The 19,781-nt window shown below is 48.3% G+C and overlaps 1 protein-coding gene across 1 annotated transcript; it reads right to left on the reverse strand.

Annotated features, from left to right (window-relative positions):
• Nucleotides 1-51: 51 nt before the first annotated feature.
• LOC121589092 (forkhead box protein L2) lies at nt 52-15,869 on the reverse strand. The gene is made up of 3 exons (XM_041907736.1): nt 15,609-15,869; nt 2,195-3,401; nt 52-2,131 (listed from the first exon to the last, which is right to left on the reverse strand). Exons 2-3 carry the CDS (start codon nt 2,968-2,970, stop codon nt 1,567-1,569), a joined length of 1,341 nt encoding a protein of 446 aa, XP_041763670.1. The 5' UTR covers nt 2,971-3,401; nt 15,609-15,869; the 3' UTR covers nt 52-1,566.
• Nucleotides 15,870-19,781: the final 3,912 nt, after the last annotated feature.

Raw genomic sequence — 19,781 nt, forward strand, 5'->3', positions numbered from 1 at the left:
ACACACACACACTCACACACACACACACACACATGATCAGACACTCACAGACAAACACACACACAGGCATACACACATTCACCAATGAATATAAAAGCTAAAAAAGAGGAAAGACAACACTAACGATGTGCACAGTTTTGTTTGTTTGGAGAAGGATAAAGGTAATAATATTTTGCTTTCGACTTATCAATGAATCTAGCCGCGTGCCCCGATCGTCCCTACCCCCTTTTACTGGCGGCACTGTAACAAACTGTCAATGCGGTGTCTCGCCCGCGTAGCATAGTACATACAGCGAGAGAGGTGATTGTTTTTCTTGGACAAAACGTAAAGTCTAAACATCCTGAACGAACGACACGGGAAGCCGATTGGAATAAAGGAAACGGAAGATTCACATCGACACATTTCGGCACAGAACACTAACACTGGGCGGCTACTAGGCTCTAGCAAGGGCGAGGAGTGAGTGGGTGGGAATTATCCCCGCGTTAGGACCATCCTTGCTGGTTGCTGGGGAGTGGGAAGGAATGAAAAAAGCTAGAAAGGAGGACGCTGCCGTGTCCCGTTTTTGGGTGGCTGCGAGCGCACAAAAGGAAGCCATACGCCCCGAGTGCATCCCACGGGAGCATGGGAGCAGGGGAAAAAAATTAATCAACCAAAACCGCAGCAGCAGCTCACGGAAGGCCGCCTACCGGGCGGGCCATTTAATCCTTCCTTTGATATCGAAATTAATTTCCGCACCGAAGGAACACCTTAGCATTCGTGCTATTCGTGCTATGGAAACCGTTCTTTCCCCAGCATTTTCCCAGGAGGCACGGCTTACGGGCATGATAGGCGCAGCGTAGAAGACGGAAAGAAAAGAGGCAGAGTTGGCCAAGGAGGGAAGAAAATCCGCTTACAAAAACCGATAGTTGGTTGATTGTATTCGGTCGGATGATACTCTAATTGTTTGATATACTTTATAATCCCGTACGAGTCGGGCGGGAAAGGGGACGAGCAGCCCAGCGGATGATCCTTTTACATATTTCAAACCCTCGCACACACCATCCTCGCACGGTTTTGCGGATCGTTTCACATCAATGGCTAACAGTCACATTCAATAATCGCGTGCGTAGGTGCGCGCGTACTTTAATATACATTTATAATATTTACGTACGTAGGCTGCTTCTTCCTCTAGTTAGTTTGGCTTTTGTTTTACGAAACGACTGGAGCAGAGGGGGGGGGGGTGAAAAGTGGGCAAGCGGAAGAAGAACGATGGCGAGATGGTTTAGAAAGAGGAGGAAAAAGAAGCTGCACGAAGCGCCCCCCGTGTATGGGGCTGCTTGTAAACGATGGTGATCCTGGTCACGGCACCAAGCGTATGTGCAGCTCGCGTAGAGGATATGAAGGAATAGGAATGTAGTGACAGTGAGGTTTAGATGGGGATTTAAAGGAACTTCTACTTGAGATCCTCGATAAATGTGCTCTCTCTCTCTCTCTCTCTATCTCTCTCTCTCTCTCTCTCTCTTTCTACCTCCCTACCTTACTCTTTCTCTCCCTCTGGTCTCTGCTTATCTTACTCTCTCGATCGCTTTACTGCTGGGGTGTTTTGGCGCCGTGCGGCGGCTGCGCCTGTGCCGGGCTCGTCTTTGGCGGCGGCAGCGGCGGCCCACCCATCACCAGCCCCCCCTGGCCGGTGTACGCGGGCAGCGGCGACGGGCTCTGGCTGGAGCTGGCGGGCGAGCAGAGCCGGGGCCGCCGCAGCTCGTACGGCTCCCGGTCGTCCGCACCGTCGTCCGGGCGGAGCAGCGACTCCACATCGAACTGGCGCTTGCGGGAGAAGCTTTCCATCGTGTTGCGCATGATGATGGCCGCGGCCGTTGTTTGATGATGGTGGTGATGGTGATGGTGATGGTGTTGATGTTGATGATGGTGCTGATGGAGATGCTGCTGCTGCTGCTGCTGGTGATGGTGATGCAGGAGGGCGGCGGCTTGCTGGTGCTGATGGTGCAGATGGTGCTCGACCGGGCCGCCGTCCCCGATGAGGGAGAGTTTACCGGTTGGAGGCTGGCCTGCTCCACCGACTCCTCCGCCGCCGCCACCACCACCACCACCACCGCTCCCGACGGCAGCGGCGGCTGCTGCGGCCGTGCTCGAGCTGGCGGCGGCTGCGGCCGCCGCAGCAGCCGCAGCAGCTGCAGCAGCGGCGGCTGCCGCCGACGTTGCCGTCGCCGAGGCGGTCGAGCCCGGCCCGAGATAGAGCGCGGGATTGGTCAGCACCGGGTGGGGCGGCAGCACGGTGGCGGCCGATGGGGGCTGGCCCCCATGCACGCCCTGCTGCCCGGCCGCCGGCGGCGGTGAGTTGATCGCGGGAAAGAACTGGCGCGGGCTGCTGTTGTCGTAGATGTCGTCGTCGGACGTGAGGCCCATGTGGCGGCGCACCTTCCGCTGGGCCTTCCGGCGCCGGAAGTCCCCCTTGAGGAAGTCCTCCACGTTCGCCGGATGGACCGCCCAGTAGTGGCCCTTGCCGTGGGCGCTCCGGCCCGCCTTGATGAAGCAATCGTTCAGCGACAGATTGTGGCGGATGGAGTTGCGCCAGCCGGGGCCCCGGCTGCGGAAGTACGAGTAGTTGTCTAGGATGTGCTGGTAGATGTCGGACAGGACGAGCTTCTTCTCCGGCGAGCTGAGGATGGCGATCGCGATCAGCCCGATGTAGCTGTACTGGGGCTTCGGCGCCTGGGAGGAGAGCTTGCTCGCGTCGGCCAGCAGCGCGCTGCCGGCCGCGGCTGCTGCTGCGGCGGCCGCCGCCGCCGTCGCCGCATCGACCGGATTCGGGGGCAGGGCGGGCTTGAAGAACCGGGAGAGGGTGCGCGTGTCCGCGACAAAGTTGCCGTAGTTGAAGAACTGGTTCGAGCGGAACCGCTCCACCATCGCGTAGTTGTACAGCTGCAGGCTGTACTGGTCGAACTGCACCAGGTCCGCGCACACGTTCAACATGTTGGCCTGGCTTCTGGAACGCGGGGGAGGGCGAGGTGAGAGTGGACGGAGGGGATCAACCACCACACCACTGTAACGCACCACGGAGGGCACCCTGGCGCGGTCACTTGATTGCTGGTTGACTGTTTGCTGGCTGCTTTCTGCTGTCGGTTACGCACGGAAAAAAACAACGCCACGGAACACTGCACACACACACACATACACGCACACACACACGTGGCACAAAACGTCACAGTCGGCAGGTCACGCTAGCAAACACTCCAGTCCAATAGTCCACGGTACACTACACTGTAGGGATGCTGCAAGGGGCCAATGCTTCGATCAATGCGAGCAAAGCGAACGTCGTCACACACTCCGCACCGTACGCAGGATACGCGCGATCTAACCAGCTCGACCGAGGCCCGGGCCATCATTTGCTCACTCTCGGCAGTCTGTGGGCTCAGCAGGGGGAAGCAGGAAGGGCGCGGAACGGGCAGTGTCGAAGAAAACAAACATCGAACAGAAGAGCAGAGCAGAAAAAAAAACACAAACACGAGAAAAACAACAAACCAATGAACGCTGCCAAACAGCTCCCAGAGTTCTTCTATCTCTCTCTATCTTTCCTGTGCACGGGCGAGGCCCACCACACAGCTCGCCGGCTCTTTTCTGCCACTGCTAGGGACTGCACTCTCTTTCGAGAAAAAGCCACCCGAGGTTCGAGGGACCACGAAATCCACCATCCTGCCGTGCGGCGAAGCGCAACGAACTAGCACTAACAGTGAGTATGTGTCAGAGAGAGAAAGAGAGCACGCAACGCGCACGGTTGTGTAGGAAAATATTTGCGCAAACAAAACGCACCCCAAACACGGCCAGCCCGCTGGCCAATCGGCGAGCGTTGCGCGTTGCAGCGACCGGCCACGCCCTACGCTGTTAACGCTCGCTCGCTGACGTACGCAACGTCGCGATGGCAGCGGCGACGGCAGCGGTGTAATGTATGTTTTTGTTTGGCGTGTACATAAACATAACCACCGTGCCGCGGCCTGTGGAGGGGAAACGGTGAACAGGGGGAACCCATTTGACGAAACATGACGGGTAAAACATAGCAAATTATTTTAAAACATTCATCATTTTGTCCCCCTTCCAGCCGAGGCTGCGAGGGGGGTTTTTTCGGCTACCTCATTTGCACCCGTGCCTCTCGCTCTCTCTCTCACACACACACCACGGCTTGGTGCCCACCAGTCTGGGGCGGTTTGCCGGTCTCCCCCCTCGGGCGTCATGTTGGCGAACAGCGCTTGGTGGTGCGAGCGTTTTTTTATTCTGTATTCGCCGTTGTTGCGCTCTTCCAGCTCTTCCAGCTGAAGCCGACTTTGACATGATGTTGCGGAATCGACTCTGCTGTGTGCATACAAAGTTTCAGCGTTGCCGCTTCCACCCGTGCCGCGGCCCCCGTCACACAGCTGCTGTCGGGGTTGGCTCGCATATTTGCCTAATGTACACATTTGCGGACCCCAGGAGCAGCAAGGTAATGGAGAAGAAGGGGGGGGGGGGGGGGAGGAGGACAACGGGGACAAATTCAATACCCTTGCGCACTGCTTTCTTTGTCCGGCGGTTTGTGCGACGTTTGTTAATTTGTTAATTATTTGCAGCGAGCTGTGGACCCGTCCACGTGAATGTGCCCGGGGGGCGAATGTTCGCTCGGGGGGATTCCGTCCGTGGTTTGCGTGCGGGTTGGTGGGCAGTTCGTGACACTTCGTTACAAGGGAATCGAGTCTTTTTTAGCGCGATAAAGCGGGACAGAGAGCTGGTAGTTAGGCAACGTTCCATCAAATGTCTACCTTCAGTGTTCCGAAACACCGATCTGTTGGCATAGCGACTAGCGGGCGAGTCCTGGAACGTTTATAATATCATGTTTTTCATCAAATAAGTTTGCAAATTTATGCAAAGGACGCAAATAACGCTACTGAGTTGTGAATAATCATTCAATTATACGAATATTACGAATTTTACGAATTTTACGAATTTTACGAATTTTACTAATTTAACGAGGCTTTTTAGCATTCGCCACTTCTTATATACAGCACTTAGAAATTGTAAAAGAAAAACTTGTAACTTCTAATCCTTTAATTAATCTGTGGACAAACTAAAATACATATACGTTCGCTAACATTATTCAGACGTCTTCGGCACTCATTTATATCTAAATAGGCAAAAATATTCGGAGGCCCTATGAGGAACACTTATTTTCTAACATCTCGTAAAAATACCTTCTAAGAAACTGTATACTACTGAAAAGAAACTAGTTTCGCGTCGTTTCGAAAAAATGGAGCACAAACTAACACAAGTACCAACAATGTAATAACAGTTCTTTGTCGTCTTTAAATATTCCATTTTGAAATTGGATAGATACAGTACGCTAATCGGATGAGTTTTACTGGAGTTTTTTTTACGAACTGGAAGTTCGCTATCTGTTGTGATTCTCAGTTAAAATACGCATAAATGTCAAAACATTAAAAATATGAAATCTTACGAAGAGAAATTCATGGCAAATGTACATTTTTCTCACAAATTTAACCTCTCAGTTAGCGGTCACCTACTGTAGTAGTGAACTGCCCACATTTGGAGCAAATCATAAAAACTTCTTGACGCCTTTCTCAGACGTCTTACTTTGAAATTTCGAAATCAAATACAGGACAGAAACATTCAAAAACAAATAAATGTAATAAAAAGATAAGGTTATAGCTATTTCACTTATATCCTTTATGAAAGGCTACACACACTAGAAGCGTCTTATAAGCCCCACATGTTCTAATTGTGATTTCTACAGCTAATAACGCCTGTAACATGTCAATACTTATGTAATAGTTAACACAAACATCTCATCCATTTCCTGTCCAAACGATTTGTTTTGACAGTTACAGGCTTTAAATCAATTTCCCGCCAGTACACATCTCCCTCAGAAACAGCACCGCACGTCAATTATTACCATCCCGATCGCAATTCGGTTCAATTAAACTGTTTTGTCCGTTATCTGCCCAATCATCAAATGCATAATTTTCCGGTGTTTTCCCCCTACTGTCTCTCTCCAGCCGACGGCTGCAGGTCGGTAAGCTGATTAAACTGATACAGACATCGTTGTTCCGCAAGTTGCTCTCCCCTCGTTCAGTCTACGGTGAAACGGGCCCCCGGAATGAGCGCGAGTTTACGCGCTGCCTGCTTAAAAACGTGTTCTTATCTTCACAAAGCAACATACACACAGACACAAAGATACGGCGACACACATTGAGCGAGCTGAGGCCCCGGATATCCGGCAGCTTCCATCGACAACCAGCCGAGGCGGAAGCTGCTTGTCAATTTTACGCGCGTGAGCATCTCGATTGCGTGCGGTTCGGGACCATTGTTCCGTGGTTCCGAGGTCTCGGCTGGTTCAGACTTTTTGCCCCGATCGGGCGCAACAAATTGCGCATTGCCAATGATTGCTCCAAGGGGTACGCCTTCGGAAGGGAGAAGCAAACCGTTTTGTCACGGATCGATACGGTCGCTCTCCCGGCCGCTGGTTGTTGCAAGTGAAAAGGCTTTGTGCAAAGGGAATGGCGATGCTTCGCGGCAGAAAATCCCAACGGTGTGACCGGTCCGGCGACAAGGAACGTGCAAAGAATCGAGGCCAAAGATAGCAGGACAAACTCGAGTTGATGCTTGCTGCCTTTCGGAGTTCGGAAGCGCATTTGCTGTGGCGCGCAGGCGACCAAACGGAGCACCACTACTTCGAACCCGCGCAACGAAACGGACGGCGGAGAAGGGCGCACACTAGCATCAGGCGGGCGAGCTAAAAGCCCAGGCCTCCATTCAATTGTTCTAACCCTTAATTGGCACCCTCTATCGCAGGCCGGCGATCACATTTACTTCCTATTAAATGAGTCCCCTGTGAAGACTTCCGGCAAGAAGAGGCAGCGAAAGGCATCGGCATCGGGAGGAGGACCATGGTTGGCGCGCAAAAACACGCGAGACTCACAATAATGACGATGACGGGGCGAAGTTTTCATAATGAAGCCACCATTGGAAGGAAGCAAAGACAAAAAGTGCTTTTGTTTAGTGTTAGAGCCCATTCGTTGAGGTTTCGAGGCGAATTGTAGCTCGGAGAGTTGATGTTTTTCTTTACCGCCGGTCGGAAAACTCAGCACGTTGGCTTTCGGACAGGTTAGGTTTGGCAACTGGCGCAATGACACACATGGTAAAGTAAAAACAACAGTGTTTCCTCTTCAATAAAGAGATCAACATACGCAGGCAGAAAAAGAAATGGTGCAAAGAAGAATGCAATGCACGAACCTGTCAGAACATGGAGAACTACAGACGATAGAGAAAACAGCAATCCTTGCTCTTCCAGACCGAGAAGCGCCGTTTTGAAAAATCATAGTAGCCACGTAACCCATGTCCATTGACTTCAAGGTGGCTATGGTACATCTTCGCCTGCGAAGGTGTCATTCGAAACGCAGGGCTAGACAAGGACATCTGTGGTAGGATTGTCTACTGGCCTCTCCAACTTCTTGGCTTTGTGAAGAATCAATACGAAGAACACAAAGTACCTGCTTGCTAGAGGCACAGGCTGTGATAGGTCCTAACTGAGAAGCAGTGTATTAGTCTACCTCGAGGTGGTAGATGAGTTCTGCTTTGATGAAACGGTCATTACTTCGGACAATGATATCAGCTGCGAAATTTGGAGACGCATTGTGCAGGAGACTCATGCATACTATGGACTTCACCATTTGTTAAGTTCTAGAAGACTTCGAGCCCACACGAAATGTGAGATATATTGCACATTGATTTGCCCGGTGGTCCTCTATGGACATGAGTCATGGACGGAGGATACAAACGCTTTGACCGTGTTTGAGCTACGCATCTTCCGTGTGATGCTCTGTTCTCTTTGACGATCTTTGGTGGTGTCTACGAGCATGGAGTTTGGAGAAGGATAAACCACGAGTTTGCTGAGCTGTACGGTGAACCGAGCATCTTGCCGGTGGAGAAGGCTGCCAGGATACGCTTGCTTGGGCATGTTATGAGGATGCCGAAGTCATGCTCCTCCAAGAAGGTGTTCGCCAGCGACCCTTGGACTCATGGCGAGATCAGGTGAAGCAAGACCTGTCGGACATGGAAGGGAGGCTACAGCAAGGGACCGAGCATCCTGGAAAATGATTGTTGACCGGACCATGTCACGACGACGTGCGCTCTCGTTAGCAGGCCAACAAGAGAGAGAGCGAGAGAGAGAGAGAGAGAGAGAGAGAGAGAGAGAAAGAAAGAGAGATGACTTCTTGGGGAGTTAGTATTGGAAGCCATCTTTGTTCTTAGAAAGCAATGAGAAGGACTAGCCTAGGAAGGGAAAAAAGCAAGAAGAAGAAGGGCTCAGATCCAACAGTTTGTCGGCTTCGGGACATTGGACATCGCTTCTTCAAACATTGTGCCCCGATAGGGCCTCCAGATCAATATTCTCCGTCTTGAAGCCGTGAAGCAGTCTCAAAGTACTACAAATTCCCTGCTCTGTACACATATTCAAACACACATACACATTGACAGTAAGTCATCAAGATACCGAGCTCCATCGACCAACAGATCGCTTTCCATCGTTTGCTCAATGCCCGATCCGTCAGTGGAAGAATAAAGCCACTCAACCGCGCGCGCGCGCCCTCGTCTATTGTACGATATTGGTGGTACAAGAGCGCTAAAAAGCAGCGCAACGACGCAGCCTCCGGGACCCACGCGAGATGGCTTTGAGCTGCATCGATCTCGCTGTTTGCGCACGTCGGTGCGCGTCGATCGACACAGAGAGTGAGAAAAAGAGAGATAGAGAGGATGTGGTCACACATTTTGCTCGAGAAATTGATCACCGCCACGCAACTGGGATCCGCAGGCGACGAACCTTCTGAGGCTGCTGCTTCAGGTTTGAATGCTGTTAATGCTGCTGCTGCTGCTGCCGTTGGTGAAGTGTTGATTTTTGAAAAGGAAGGAAAGATACACACAAACACACACACACACACACACACAGCCATATCTGTGGAGGGCGAATCTGGAGCCCCGGGAGTCGATTTCAAGAGGGCCGGAGAAGAAGGAGCGTTTCGAGGATTTGTTTACTTTCAATCGACCACCCGGCGAAACGAAGACGTCCGGAGAGTGTGATTATCCGGCCGTCGAGTGGGCTGAGACCGAGGTCTTTTGAGAAGCATTGGGGGGGGGGTCAGAGGAGTAAGGGGAGGGGGGTTTATGCTGCGTGTAGGGCCCGTGGGCTGGAGCGCTTGCCAGAGGGAAAAAAGTACCACCGCGTGGAGTGTTTGGAAAATATTTACCCAAAACGCAACGCACATCGGCAGTATCGAGATGCGTTCCGATCGATTCCTTTACATGTTGTGTGTGTGTTTTCTTTTTTCGCAGGCTATTGATCTTGACACATAAAGCGTGAGTGACAGGGAGGGGGTGGGTGGGACGGCGGCCGGTAAGTGGAAATGCGAGGGCGAGCAGGCAATGTGAGAACCGGTTTCCGGGCCGAATAATCTTACCCCTTACCTGCGTGCAAGATCGTCACCCGGGATAGGGTTAAGACCTGACCCAATGTCCGAGGAAGCGCAGTGCCCGGTGTGAACGGACTATCGATTGGGTCCGATCGGGAAAGATGTTTTCCTTTCAATTTTTACCAAACCTACACACAGCCATTCCAAGCTTCGCTCGATTGCTTGTGGCAGTGGCCGAAGTACCCCGTTCCTTCCCAGCGCACCTGGAATGTCTTACTCGCAGTGCTCGAGTGCGGGCCCGGACTGACTGGCTGGTGGAAGTGCGGCTCAAGTGCCGAGACGTTTGCCTACCGCAGTCAGCTCTGCTGCATGCCAGAAACTCGACCCGATACCGTTCCGTTGTCGCCCTATCAATCGAGCTCGGAATTCGGTGCAGAATTACCTCCCCGGGAGCAGACAATGATACTGATGTTCGTACAACAACAGTAGCAACAAAAAAACCCCTGAACTAGCCCGTACGTGCTATAATCCGCAGTGCAATGATCCGCTTGTTAGACTCTTGTGCCTGCAACAACCGATTATCCGGCGGGTATGGATCCCGGGTACACCGGTTCGTCCAGCGGACCCCGTGGGAAGGCGCAGCGCACCCCTAAACACCATTAAAGGATTACCCATTCCTCCGCTTCCTCCTCCCCTTGTCGGCCGTCTGTTTCCCTTGAGGGCGAGCAAATGAGGACAAATTGCAGCGTTCGTCGCCTGCCTTGCGAAGTCTCTGCGGCACTTTTCGAGCGGGATGGAGCGGGACAGGCGAAAAGCAACACACAGAACACGTCACACGTCACCCACTATTGTCTGTGGCTTTTATCCGTGTGTGTGTGTGTGTGTGCGATCATGACCGGAAGTTACGTCCTCTTGAGCTACTGGAGAAGAGGGACTCAATCATCCCAAACCTCGCGCCCTGTTGCCTTGCTTTCTTTTCGCTGGCCCCGGCCAAACAATCAAGAGCACAAAAAGCGCCGTGCCACAACGGACACACGCGCGGGCACACAATGGGACAATGCAATCACTGCCATTTTCCCTCTGCTCCTTTGCCAGCCCTTCCCCCGCCCCGGTGACCGCTCGGGTCAAGGCTCGGAAACGTCACGTAGCGGGTGTGATGACATGGGCCGAGGATGGCACGTCGCCCCGATATTGCAGCAAAGCGCTCGGAAACCGAAACGCACCATTCAGGACGCCATTAACAAAAGGGACAAGCATTACCAGAGCAAACAATTTGCTCCCATGCCTGCCTCCCCCCTTCGTCCCTCGCAATTATTTTCCCCGTGTGTGTGTGTGTGTGGGCTTTTTTGCGCAATTTTCTTCCCAGCCGCCAACGCCTGTGTTCGATTGTTTTGGGGGGGGTGAGAGTTTTGTTCCGCTGTTCCGCGCCCGGCAGGGTTTGGGTTTTTTGCCTTCTTCTTCCATCGTCTCCCCCCCCCGCCTTCCCCCGTTACTCCCACCTGCCACCGTCAACCCCCCGGCACGTGGCACAAAATCAGCGGGGGAATTGTTTTCCCGACCCGATCAAGTTCATCTTCTAATTGTTCCGCAATGTTGTTATTGTGTTCGACTACCAAAATCGACACCTCGGTTTTTCCCAGCCCATGCTCACCCTTCTTGTGTCTCGCCAGGAAAGGAAGCAAAAAAACAAAAAACAAAAAAGAACCAAACGAAACCGAGGGCGATTGTTTTATTGTGCCGGTTTTTGTTGATGCTTCGCGCGCCGCTTTTGTTATGGCGAGGCTGCGCGTGGTGTTTTGACGTTTGATTGTGTTCGCCCGTCCGGCGAACAATTGGGACCCTCAATTGTGAGCCTTGGCTTAGGGCCACCCTCTCTCTCTCTCTCTCTCTTTCTCTGTATAGCACTCTCGTTGGTGGCTGTCGATTGTTTCGGCCACTTAGCAGCCGAAGGGCAGTGTGTGTTAGTGAATCGAATGCTAAAACACGGTAGCATATGCTAGCACGCGTGGCCAGTGGTTCGTGTGAAGATTTCCTCTCGATCGTCAAACAGTGCAGGTGCTGGTGGTGAGGGGAGTGATGCGTTTAGAGCAGCAAGCAGTTGTATTGTTTTTCATTTCGGTAGCAAACATATTGTAGCTATATTATTTAAGAGAATTTTTTTCATCACAAGCAGCGCATGAACCTTACAATCGAGAATATCGACGAATTTATTACAAGTCTCGAAAAAAATACAGATTTTCAATACTAACAGCTTAGGCTGCTTTGGGGTTTTATCAAACCGCATGCAGGCTTTGTTCTGTATTGCAGACAACATACACATTTTATGAATAAAATTCGATCTTGAAGGACACAATCAAGACATTTACAATTTATTTCTTTTGTGAGGATATTTTACCAGATAACATCCACTTAAATCCTACGGTAGTGATGTGCATACTGAGCCAGAATAAGTGAGACTGAGTTAAATCATTCATCAATGCATGACGAAGAGCTCAAGCGAATCAAGTCGTTCGTGTTGTTTTTCAGAATAGTTTTTTTATGATACTGAAAGAAAGAGAAATAAATATTGGACTTACCATTCTAATTCACTTAAGATTTTTATCTTTTTATAATTGAAACCTCTATGCGATTTTAGCCGCGCCGTCGTTTGGAAGCGTTTTTTATAATAGTTTACGCAAAGCCTACGTACTTTTTGATCGATCTTGGGATTACCTTGGCGCAAAATGTGAAATGCCTATGGCTTTCATCCATATAGATAAAATAAAACATAAGAATCTAAGTATATCAAACGTAATACCATAATAATCTGTTTAATACTAATGTACTGAGCGTCGTATGGACCGAGCCGCCATACGCAGGACTATTTTGCTATGTGTACACCAACAGATAGCCAAGCTGAATAGTGGCTTGGGAAGGCCTACACTATGGTTTGTTTCGATAGCTCTTCTTCGAATGATGTCGTTATTGCTACTATGTAGGTTAAATCCGGTTCGAAGGACCAACGTTTCGATAGCTCCAATTGCAATTATGTCTTTACTGCTATTGAATTATTCTACAATTTTGCAGTTCAAGCCCAAATTCATCTCTACACGTTAAGATGCACACAAGAAAAAAACAGAATCGAGAGTGTTCTCTTCAACATGTTTCGAAACATCACTATTCCTTTCTTCGTAGTTCAAATTGGTATCAGATGGCTACAAGGAAGTTCGAAACAAATTGGCACGCTTAGCAGATAGTGTTCTTCTACAAGTATGGCTCGAAAAAAAGTCGAAATCATTGCTCCCCGCGCAAATCGGAATGGGAATCGAACCCTTACGGCCTTGTGGGATCCATCACAGCTGCCAATTACACCGCTAGACCATCCCTTAAGCTACCATGTTGTTTCATCATTTAAAAACTTTCCACTGCTACGAGTTTAGAATGACGAAGAATTGCAAACTTGTTGGTCCTTCGAGCCGGATTGCAGCGCTATTCATACAACAAGTATAAAATAAATAAACAAAAAGAAGAAAAAAAACCTCTTGCCTGTCATGTTTTGTGCTTTTGCCACTGAGAGCTATACCTAAACGTGATCCCTCTACCCTGGAACAACCCATCAGGGAGGCAATAAAACGATGAATGCACGAAACAGGACACCGAACGATTAAACCACATAAAGCACAGCGAAAATGCAGGACCGAACAGGACGCGAGGGCATTTGAATGGAAGCGGCGCACGAATCAAATGCTTCAGCGGACTTGTATGTGCATGGCGTTGCTATTTCCCCCCCTCCACCCCGTATGTGTCCCATATGTGTGTGTGTGTTCGAGCGGTTGCGGTGCGGATTGTTTTCTGTAGTGTCGTATTTATTTATCGTATTTATTCGCTGCCTTATCTTTGCCTACCTTTCCGTCCGATCGGCCATCTTTCTCGTTAATTTCGGATGGACACGTTTCGAACCTCCCTTTTAGGATACCTGTCCTCGCAGTGAAGCTTCGGTTGCGATCCGTATCACGGGCGAATACGAGACGCGATGCTGAGTGCGGGATAAGATGCACTGCGCTGCGCCTGAGAACGCTCTTGTCGCTTTTCTGGTCGCTTTTCGGCCGTCTTCAATTATTCCCTGCGCTCTGCTTCCTACCTGACGTTTTGTGGTTTGTTTTTTTTTTTTTGTCAGCTTTTTTGGGGCTTTTTTTGTGGGTTGGTGGTGAGTAGTTGCTATGTTTTGAAGCAGCAGAAAGCAATGGCAAAAACGATCAATTGGGTGCAAACATAAAGCGTAACGGTCGCGAAGGGACATACCGCCCGATCGCGTCGATTATCGACGAATCTAATCGAATTAGAGTGAGCCTGCCGCTGCCCCGACCGATGCTTCCATTCCGATGAAGTAATCCGAGCCAATCGACAGCCAACTGCGGCTCTGAAGGCATTTCCGAGCCAGGCGTACCTGGCCACATTTTGGGTGGATAAAAGCATGTTTTTTTTTTGTTATTAACGGGAGACTGGGGACTACACATTGTTCAGCAAAACCATTGCAATCGCTTTCGTGATTGCAATCGAGAGCAAAATTGTACAAAAATCGAAACGGAAACAGTGCACCACCTCACGTGCAGCTAAGTGCCTCGTTTAAGTGAGACCTCTCGGGTGATTAACGCGTCCTGACAGCTGTCAATTGTTTGAAATTGTGTGCTGTTGCCGTTGTGGTTAATGTTGCGTATTTGGACAGGGAGGGTGAGAGGTCCATATACACCGTTTGCTGGGTCTAATATTGTTCGCATTGTGCTCAGGGCAGCATTTCTACAAGTATGATTTGACAATGTTACAAGAGTGCTTTGAACGAGCGCGTTAACTATTTCTCAATGTTGATTTTCTTGGCTTGACATATTGATTTTGATTGCACTTTTCCATCAGCTTGCAAAGCGAGCAGTCAAAATCACAAAAAGGTTGTGCTCTAAATCAGGCATAATCAACATAAAAAATGTATGCCTGCAAGACATGCATATTCTATGTACATAATGTGCTCAAACTGATTCATTCGTTAAAGAAGCATTTCATAGTATGATGGCGTTTTATTATATCGATAATCAATTCACCAGATGAAAAGATTGAATCGGGAAACAAAGGAAAAGGATTTGATTTTCTTTCCCGGTTTTTTACGGTCCAAATGGGGAGAGTTGTAATATGGGGAGGCATACTTTTCAAATTTGGAATGGACAAGACATTAAAGTAAACGAGAATCACAGCTAATTTTTCTTTATTATTTTAATCTTATCACTTTGTAATTCAATTTTAAAGAGTTTTGCTTCGCTTTGGGATACAAGAAAACGGAAAACACAAAGCAAATCACTTAAGATGGTTATTGTTGTTGTAGTAGGACGTGATTGTGGTAGTAAATTAATCTTTAAAACTATTCAGTAACGCTTGAGATAATTGAACTGTTAAGGAAAAGATTATTTGGACTCTACAGCTTCTAGAAACATGTTTGTTTAAATATAATATCTCTATTGAATGTAAGGTGAGCGTTTCTGTGCCACAATTGTTCGCTCCATACCGCCCAATTTTCGATTCGCTTTAAAGCTTGCCCTATGTAGAGCACGCACAAAATTAACCTCCATAAACTTCAATTGGCACGAATGGCACCGACAGAAAAAAAATCGAAAAAAGAAGTCGCCCAGCCAATAGATATGCCGCAATAGAATGTCACACAAAAGAAAAGAGGGCAGAAGTAGGGAAGAAAGAAAGAAAAAAAAAACCCCAGCGAACGAAAGCGGAACAAACCGCGCACCGAAATAAAACGCAAAAACACACACCTTTAAGAAGATTGCTGTTGCACGAAAAGATTACAATCCGATTACACACATATTCAGCGTGCCATAGATGGCGGGAAACCGAAGCGAGAATGCAAAAGTGCTTTGTGTCGAATAAAGGTCCCTCCATCCCCGTCGCGCTCTGCGTGTACGCGCAAGGGATGAATATTTATTCAAAAGCAGCAGCAGCGGCAGTGCCGTTCCGTTCCGAGCTCGATTTAGTATAAAAACGACAACAAGGCTGGTAGCATACCTCACGCAATGTGTAGCTATAACCCAGCTACAAAAAAAAAAACAGAAGAAAAAAACAAAATATACTAACAACAGCGGTACGCCTAATGGTATTTCAGTGCTGCTTCGCTCCTTGTCACTCACTCACCCTTTGCCTATTTACCTTTCTCTGTTTTTCCGAGAGCGCACACACACACACACACATTATTTCACCATAACATTACACAACAGCCGAACGGGGCCTTTTGTTTGTCGAGTGTTTCACAAGGCGGTGGCAAACAACTGCACGACGCAGCCCCGAAGAAAACGGTAAGAGCGGGAGAGCTGGTCCTGTATTGATTTTTGGCGGATTCAATTTCACCTAATATGGCTTGGTTTTTGATTTCGTTTGACACGTACTTGTGCTGCCTCGTCGTTGCTTCTTCTTCTGCCGCCTTCTGCGCTCGAGCGCTCCAGTAATAGTAGCAGCACATAGGAGCGTCCTGGCATGTGGCTCAAGGTAAGGTACGGTGCTGTTACTATTTCCCTTTGGCCACGCCCACGTAGGGGTGAAGTCGCGGTTAGGCCACGCCCACAATACCACAGCCGTTGCACGAGCGGTGAAATGTGTAGCGCACTGTAGCGCTGCGCAAAATGTAGAGAAAAATAGCTTCTCAAAATTGTATGCCAGGATTCTTGTATGATGTTTGCCGTCGATATTAGAAATTTATTTCATTTCATGGAAAAATCTGTTCGATTTAAAACGAATCTAGAATCGAAACACCCATCGCTACTATACTATACTATAATAAAAATATCGTTTTAATGTTGCTTGTGATTTGTATCACAAAAATGAAACTTACCTCAATTACTAATAGGTTAACATGTGCAATATACTTGCCACACAAAAAAAAATTATTGGACAGAAAGAAAAAACGTTAAGCAATTCAAATTTTAAATGTTGACCAGTGCAGCTAAATTCTCCTTCCACCGCACTAGCGCCATCTAGCCGTGAGTTTTCAGACTGTGAGCTTTATCACCCAACAGCCAGCTTCCAAGCGAGATGGCACTGCCACAAAAAGTTCATTCGCGGGGCAAAATCGAGCAGCTTTCGGGCTCGGTCTCTGGTGCGTTTGCGAGTCAAAATCGAGCCAAAATCGAGCTTCAATTTCAGACGATGTTGAGCGTTGATCAATAATGTTGAATAATGAAAATTTTAATAGCCGCTCGAACGAGAGCGATGCATGCTGTGCTCCTGTCTCTTTTCGGCAACAAAAACCGCTCTTCTTCCCCTGCATGGTCCCTTCGCTGCACCATCAGCTGATTCTTTTACGTATTCGTCCATGTTTGCCTTGCTGCTACGGCCGGTTATGGCTATGATTGGTTAGTTAGCAATTAATGAAGTATGTAGGATGTATTCAAGGTTAATGAAGATGGCGAAAATTGGACCAAATCCGGGATTGAAGCATTTTTTTATGTTTCCGAGACGGAATAGTTTTTTTCTTCTCTTCAAAAACGAATTCCAAACCAATCCGAGCCGACGCACAGCTCATGCCTGCCCATCATGCGTTGGCAGTGCGATGTGCGACGGGAGAGATGTGGTGCGGTGCGAAGGGGGAGGGAGGCTTGGGGCAGCGAAGAAGACGAGTCCTGAAATGCAATGGAACCGGTTTGCCGTGACAGCGTTAACACCGATTTCGCTGCCATTTTCAGCGTGGCTGCCGATGATTTCCACATAAACACACACACACACACACACCGTCCTTTCCATCATCTCGGGCGTGGTCGGTCCATAAAATTCCACCCCCTTCCCCCTGGGATGGTGGAGAAGGTGACTGGGGTGCGAAGGTGTTGTGAGTTGCCGTTATGAAAGTTGCATTTCGTATGCACCGGGTGTGTGTGTGTGTGTGTGTGTGTGTGTGTGTGTGTGTGTGTGTGTGTGTGTGTGTGTGTGTGTGTGTGTGTCTTCCCCGCACGATTTGGACATTTTCTGAACCAGCAGCGTGCGGCAAAGGTGTGAGGGATCGAATTTAAATAAGTCACGATTAATCCGGTCCCCCCCCCCCCTCGCCATGCACCTTCCCTCATGTACCCTTCGCTTCGTACTCAACCGTCGGCGGACGGGAAACCGGGCGACAAAAACTGTGCGGTGGACAGTGGGCTAAAAATAACCCCTTTTTTACCGTTTGCAACGGTAAGCAGTCGGCTCGTCAAGGTGTGTGCTGCTGCGTGGCTGCGAGGAAGGGCGAATTTAAGGGCGAAGAAAGCTGCAGCGAAAGAAAGCCTGCGCCATTGGTTTTATTGCTCTTTCGCTCACCGGGTGAGCTCCCTTTGCGGGGCCGAAGGTGTGAATGTGTAGATAAACACGGGTGAAACGTGGTACGGTATGGAGCTTTGTGTGTTTTTGCTTGGAGTTCATTTCACGTTTTAATGTCAAATGTTTATAACCGTTAACGCTGTTGGTTGGTGGAACATTTTGAAATTCAAATTATTCGATTGATTTACAAGCGCAATCGATGAGACAGGAAAAAACGCTCAAATAAATTCATCGACAAGAGTAAACACTCTCTACGGAGTGTATGTAGTGTAGGGGAACACGGGGCGAAATAGGGCTCCATTATTTAAGCGTTATTATAAAACAAATGACAAAAACTATATTTATTGTGCTGAGTGTTGCATCAGCTCTAAGTTATTAAACAACAAACTGTTTTCTTTTGTCATTTTAGTTACAATAGTTAAACGATGTATCAATTTTCCTTTACTTTCCACAGATATATCGTACAGAAATGTCATATGTTAATCAAGATTAATCAGATTCAATCGATTTGTCCAACAAAATGTAGGAAATTGTAACCGGCAATCGATGAGGCTCTGGTTCTTGTAGTTCGCCACTCAATACAGGGTTTTCCACGATTTATTGGTCAGTTCCCATGTTTTTTTTTTTTGGTGCGTTCCCACGATTTTTTGATCGTATTCCATAGATTTTTGGTTCGTTTCCATAATTTATTGGTATTTTCTCATTGGATATCAATACAATTGGACCAAAACATTCTGAGAGACGGCCAAAAAATCGTGGGAACGCACCAATAAAATATGGGAAACCACCAATAATTGATGAGAACCAACCAATAAATTGTGGGAAACCCTGTAAAGCCAGTTTGGAACAGGATTAAGTCGATTGTATCGTGTTAAAGGAGTTTCATTTTTGAAAGGATTTTTTTTAATTCAGCAAAATTAGCGAATAATGCATATTGTGGGAATTATTAAACCTGCTTAGCATGCCTATATTGCCCCACACTCCCACAAATTCAAATATGAAAGACATCGATCATATCTAGCAAATCAATGTTCTCTTCACCATTTAATATCATTTGATTGCTATTTGAGGTTATGAAACAATAGGGGTCGTTGTTGTTTTACTGTCAATTTATTTGTGTACGTGTGAAGGAACATTCATACATTGATTGCATATTATTATGACATTTTCCAACAATATAAAACACATACTAAATAATCTTATTATGAATGGTTTATTTTTCCTTATTATTAAATATTCTCCTGATAAATGGTAAAATATCGTAATAAATAAAAAATAATAATTTCTTTTATGAATAGTTTGTAAGCACATATATTCTAGTTATACTGTCACTTTTCAAACTAATACTTATTAAATATTACTCAAAATCGTCGAATCAGTAAAAAAAACGAGTTGAAAAGAAAACAATTTGCACTGAATCACCCCAAGAAAAGGCGCCCAAACTTGGCCCCCTTTGACTAGAGGCTTTCGTTTATTTTTTTTTTTTGCAAACTCACCTCTCGTTTCATAATTATCAATGAAATCTCGCCCCGTCGCACAGACTTTCCAAAACACGCTCCCAATACGAAATGGTTTGCCGCTCAGTTCGCCGCTAGAACGTTGCGCCACCACCAACACGTTCCGCGGCGGGAGAAACCGGCGGCAAAGCGGGGCAGGGTAGAGCGAAAACGGCCAAAGCCAAATGGCGCTATTTCGGGGTCCGTTCCGCGCATTTCGCGCGCTCGATCGAATCGCGACCCGGGCACGTTTCAGGGCCGAGATCGAGATCGAGATCGCTTTCGAGACAAGGAGCGCGATGCCGGGGCGCCGTCGACAAATCACACATCACACTCTTTCCTTCCTTGGCTCGTGCTTTCCCATCTTCCGTGTTCCGTGCCGTGGCGGGCAGCCTTGCCTCGCCGGAGATGTTGCTTTCGCTTTCGCTCGCCCCGATTCGTCCCGTCCTGACCTTCAGGCGGCTGCTCCGGCACCGGCCAAGGGAACAATAATCGTGCATCCCCCGGCCTCTCTCTCTCTCGCGTTCAT

Source organism: Anopheles merus, chromosome X, assembly GCF_017562075.2.
Source record: "Anopheles merus strain MAF chromosome X, AmerM5.1, whole genome shotgun sequence".
NCBI classification, from domain to species: Eukaryota; Metazoa; Arthropoda; class Insecta; order Diptera; family Culicidae; genus Anopheles; species Anopheles merus.